We start from the raw sequence: 5,139 nt of genomic DNA on the forward strand, positions 1-5,139 counted from the left end.
ACTATTTTTAACCGCTACAGTGACCTGTAACTTGGATACATATCAATGTTTAAAACCAACATTCACAGAACAACATCCTACTCGTACCGATAACAATCGAAAAATACTTACGCACTCCTTCATTAAGGTATCGGACCTAAAACATTAACAAGTCATTCGCTTAAGAATGTAAATTATGAGTTCAGTCACCCGTAAGACGTTCTCAAATCTCTGGTTCAAGTGTGAAACTTGTGCGAAATCTGTCATTGCCCCTGAAATAATAATACGATGACAGAAAAGAACCCAAACATGTTCCGTTCACGCAGTCTACTGTAGATCGCGTTTCTGTGTGTACAACAATGGGAAGATGGTCTATAGGAATCCAATTCTGATTCACTTTTACAAGAAATAATAAAACCTTTTGATGATTGAGAAACGATACGGAAACGTGATACTGCTGGTCTATGTGTTTTACTGTTTACCTGTAATGAATAAGAGCCAGCTGTTTTCCCCTAAGAACAACGTTAGACCGCGTGCAGGTTTGCAGCAGTTTATTTTTAATCAAAGGAATAAGGGAGATACCTCATTTTTATAAATATGATTAGTACGCATACAAATGCTTTATAGGTTTTTATGTAAAGTATGAAAATTACTTGTAAAGTGCGTTTTGCTGTCTTGTACTATTTGAATATTTACACGATGAAGTGGAAAAGGGTTTGAGATTGTTTTCTGGGTAACTTATAAAAAATATTGAATAGCTACAAAGCGTTTGTGCATTAACCATATATGTCAGATGAGACATCTCTCATTATTCTAATACCAAAAATAAGGCCGACAAGTTCGTTAGGTTTAACATTGTTTTTATTAGACATGTTCGCGTGGGCTCTTTTTGTGTCAGATGAGACATCTCTCATTATTCTAATACCAAAAATAAGGCCGACAAGTTCGTTAGGTTTAACATTGTTTTTATTAGACATGTTCGCGTGGGCTCTTTTTGTGTCAGATGAGACACCTCTCATTATTCTAATACCAAAAATAAGGCCGACAAGTTCGTTAGGTTTAACATTGTTTTTATTAGACATGTTCGCGTGGGCTCTTTTTGTGTCAGATGAGACACCTCTCATTATTCTAATACCAAAAATAAGGCCGACAAGTTCGTTAGGTTTAACATTGTTTTTATTAGACATGTTCGCGTGGGCTCTTTTTGTGTCAGATGAGACACCTCTCATTATTCTAATACCAAAAATAAGGCCGACAAGTTCGTTAGGTTTAACATTGTTTTTATTAGACATGTTCGCGTGGGCTCTTTTTGTGTCAGATGAGACACCTCTCATTATTCTAATACCAAAAATAAGGCCGACAAGTTCGTTAGGTTTAACATTGTTTTTATTAGACATGTTCGCGTGGGCTCTTTTTGTGTCAGATGAGACATCTCTCATTATTCTAATACCAAAAATAAGGCCGACTATGTTCGTTAGGTTTAACATTGTTTTTATTAGACATGTTCGCGTGGGCTCTTTTTGTGTCAGATGAGACATCTCTCATTATTCTAATACCAAAAATAAGGCCGACAAGTTCGTTAGGTTTAACATTGTTTTTATTAGACATGTTCGCGTGGGCTCTTTTTGTGTCAGATGAGACATCTCTCATTATTCTAATACCAAAAATAAGGCCGACAAGTTCGTTAGGTTTAACATTGTTTTTATTAGACATGTTCGCGTGGGCTCTTTTTGTGTAGTTCGCTCTCAATAGTTGTGTAGTTCGCTCTCAATAGTTATGTATATTTTTCGAATATAATCTAACATGTAAGACGATTCGTGTTTTATCATAATTTTAATTGATTTTTTAGTTTTTTGTAACTTTTGAGCGCATGTGTTTTAATATATTATTTTCCCTCCCTTTTAATATGTACGAAATGGGTATTATACTAAAAACGTATTAAAATGTTTTAAATATTTCTCGCTTCATGTGACTTTAATATGAAAAGTAAAAGGTTTAAAACTTGTGTTCTAATAATAATAAATAATGTATTGTTGTAAACTCGTATAGTGATTAACATTGTCACAAATACACTTTAAAATGCTATTCCAATACATTTATTTTTAGGTATATATGGCAACAATATATTATTAAAGCTTAAGTCATTAAACACTACAAAACCAGTACAAGTAAGTAACCAATCTCGTCGTGTATAATGTCTAAAAGGAAAAGACATTTTGTTAGAGGGAAATATTTTTTTAAAGTGAATAAACATAAAATGTAATACATTATACATACATTATGATTAAAAAAAACAGTAAAGGCAATAAAAGGTCATAATAATGCAAATATAAGGGAATAGTCTGTTATAAAAAAATGGATACATACCCAGTAAATACCCAAATACACTAAAAGGAATACAAATTTACAAATCTTGATTTTTCAGAAGAAATTGTATAATTGGTTGAACGCTAGTGAAGTCATCACTAATGGGGCTGGAAAAATGTAATTTCTATCTGTCTTTATATCTGCCTGACTAGCCGCTAGATACAGTATATCGAACAGGAAGCGTTAATTGTATATGAGGAAAGCTGAGCTGTATGATGGTGCTTATGGCTGCATGGGCTTTGGCTGAGAGTACGCATATTTTTGCACTGGTATTATGGGTAACCATGATTGCAACAAGAAAATATCAGAATACATAAATTTGTAAACAAACATATGACATATCAACACACGTACCCTAATTATCCCAACACATACATCATTTTATAGTGACTTGGTGGGTAGATTATTATTATTTAAACACTAGTATGAAACTCAATTTAATGAACAAAAATCTTAATCTATTATCTGGCAATAATAGATTCTTAAAATTATTCAGAACTTGGCAAAGTTTTGCAAAAAGCTTAAGAAACCCCGGTCGTTGAGCTACTTGAGCATGAAAGCTTCGAATTTCTTAAGGAAGTTTTGCAATAGTGCAAATATCTAATCAATCAGTTTTGATAAGCTATTGTAATCTTTGTAATATAGTCTGGTTATTATTATAAACATGATTTAAATCATTGTCTTAATACTGCTCTTTTTTACCATCTGTATTAGTATTTATTATTTATCCTTCTTAGTACTAGTCTATACTGTATTTGTTAAAATTGTAGATGACGCTACTGAGCTTAACACTTTATTTATTTATTTATTTTATTTCCCAACGGATTATACCATTTTACTATAGATATATGCAATATGTGAACAGATGGCATTATACAATGATTTGAAGTTCAGGCAAGCAAAGTAGGTAATTGACTAAATAATATGAATTGAGAAATGGATTAATGGCAATTACTAGATAGTGACTAGATGTAAAAGAGACAGGTACAGTTGTTGAAAAATCACAGTAATGATGTGATACTGAACTATACTAGTACACAAAAATAAGTAGGTAGCTATAATACGTTAATAAATATATAAATAGATTTGGTAACATCATGCACAACAGTAATGAAGCGATTTATCTGAAGTAATACTACAAGTTACATACAAATAAATAGATTGCTACTTAAAATTAATAAATAGATTACACAATACGTTTAAAAAATAATAAATAAGAAATAATGATAATAATAACAATAAATTAACACTGCAAGTTACAACAACAACACAATTTACAAGTATGCTGGGGTGTGGTTACTCAAGTAAGCAAGGAGACCCTCCTCTTGAACGGGAGGGGCTTCTCACAGGAGAAGTCCAGTTGAGCAGCCGCCGTGCTACCAGCCTTGAGGAGACGGTAAATTCCGCTGTTGTAAGAATAGTAGGCTGAGAGAAAGCGTCTGCTGAAGATAGTCTTGGAGCGAGTGCCTCTGGGCGTGGTAATGTCAATACCGCTCAGGATGCTGGGACAGTCGATGAAACCCGTTTACCAGTAGAGCAGAATGATGTCGGCATGATGACGTCGGAGTGATAGAGGTAGAAGAGCGAAGGACTTCTCCACATCGTCAACCGGGGTGGTGCGGTAGGTAAACCCAAGTCTCGGTCCAAGCATCCGTATGAAGCGGCTTTGAATGTTCTCCAATTCGTTGACATGGTTTCTCTGGAAGGGAGACCAGACGATATACCCATACTCCAGCAGCGGGCGTACCAGGGACTTGTAGAGCGTGATCAAGGTGAAAAGCGAGTTGAAGTTCCTAGTCGATCTGAATATGAACCCGAGCAGAGAACTTGCTTTGGCTGTAATGTGGACAATATGCTCTTGAGAGTTGAGCGAAGGGGTCATTGTCACTCCGAGATCGCGTACTTTGTTCACTCTCTTCAGTGTAGATCCATTGAGGACATAATCATGTCGGACTGGAGCTGCACCACGTTTGTAGGAGATGACGACGCATTTCAAGACGTTTAGCTCCATGAAGTTCTCCTTGCACCAGGCATCGATGTTAGTCAGAGAAAGTTAGAGGCTTTCAAAATCAGGAGCCAATGACACCGAGCCAAATACCATGATATCATCGACAAACATGAGATATTTGGTAAGGATGACGTTGCCAATGTCATTCATGAACAGATTAAATAGCAAGGGACCAAGGTGGAACCCTTGCGGGACTCCAGATAGGACACTGAATGGCGCAGAAAGGCACCCGTCATATTTGACTACAAGGGTTTTGTCGGTCAAGTAGCAGTTTAACCACTCAAGCAGGGGGCCCCCCACATCATATCAGGCAGGCTTGGCTACAAACATGTTGTGATTGACCTTGTCGAAAGCCTTGGAGAGATCAAGGTAGACGCAGTCAACTTGGTGAGCATTGCCAAAAGCAGCCATGACGTATTCTTGAAATTCCATCAGGTTAGTTACTGTTGAACGTGAGCGCAGGAAGCCATGTTGAGAGGAAGAGATACATTTCCGGAGATGAAAATAGAGGTAGTCCAGGACAATGCTCTCGTGCACCTTGGCAACAGCAGAGAGAATGACAATGGGCCGATAGTTTTTGACGTTTGAGCGATCGCCAGGTTTGAAAATGGGAACGACAAAGCCACGCTTGAGGGCCGATGAGAAGATTCCAAGTGAGAGCAGGGAGGAAAACCAAATAACCAGATGAGGAGCCAAAACAGGGGCACAGTATTTCAGAACGCATGGAGGAATAGCGTCAGGACCAGCTCCCTTATTAGGGTCAAACGAAGCATGTTTGAGTTGAA

General features: G+C 36.7%; 1 protein-coding gene across 1 annotated transcript; it reads right to left on the minus strand.

Annotated features, from left to right (window-relative positions):
* Positions 1-3,871: 3,871 nt before the first annotated feature.
* Positions 3,872-4,357, minus strand: LOC124369697. Its single transcript, XM_046827749.1, has one exon. The coding sequence runs from the start codon at positions 4,355-4,357 to the stop codon at positions 3,872-3,874; it is 486 nt and encodes a 161-aa protein (XP_046683705.1).
* Between the last annotated feature and the right edge of the window lie 782 nt (positions 4,358-5,139).

Source organism: Homalodisca vitripennis, chromosome X (assembly GCF_021130785.1).
Source record: "Homalodisca vitripennis isolate AUS2020 chromosome X, UT_GWSS_2.1, whole genome shotgun sequence".
NCBI lineage: Eukaryota > Metazoa > Arthropoda > Insecta > Hemiptera > Cicadellidae > Homalodisca > Homalodisca vitripennis.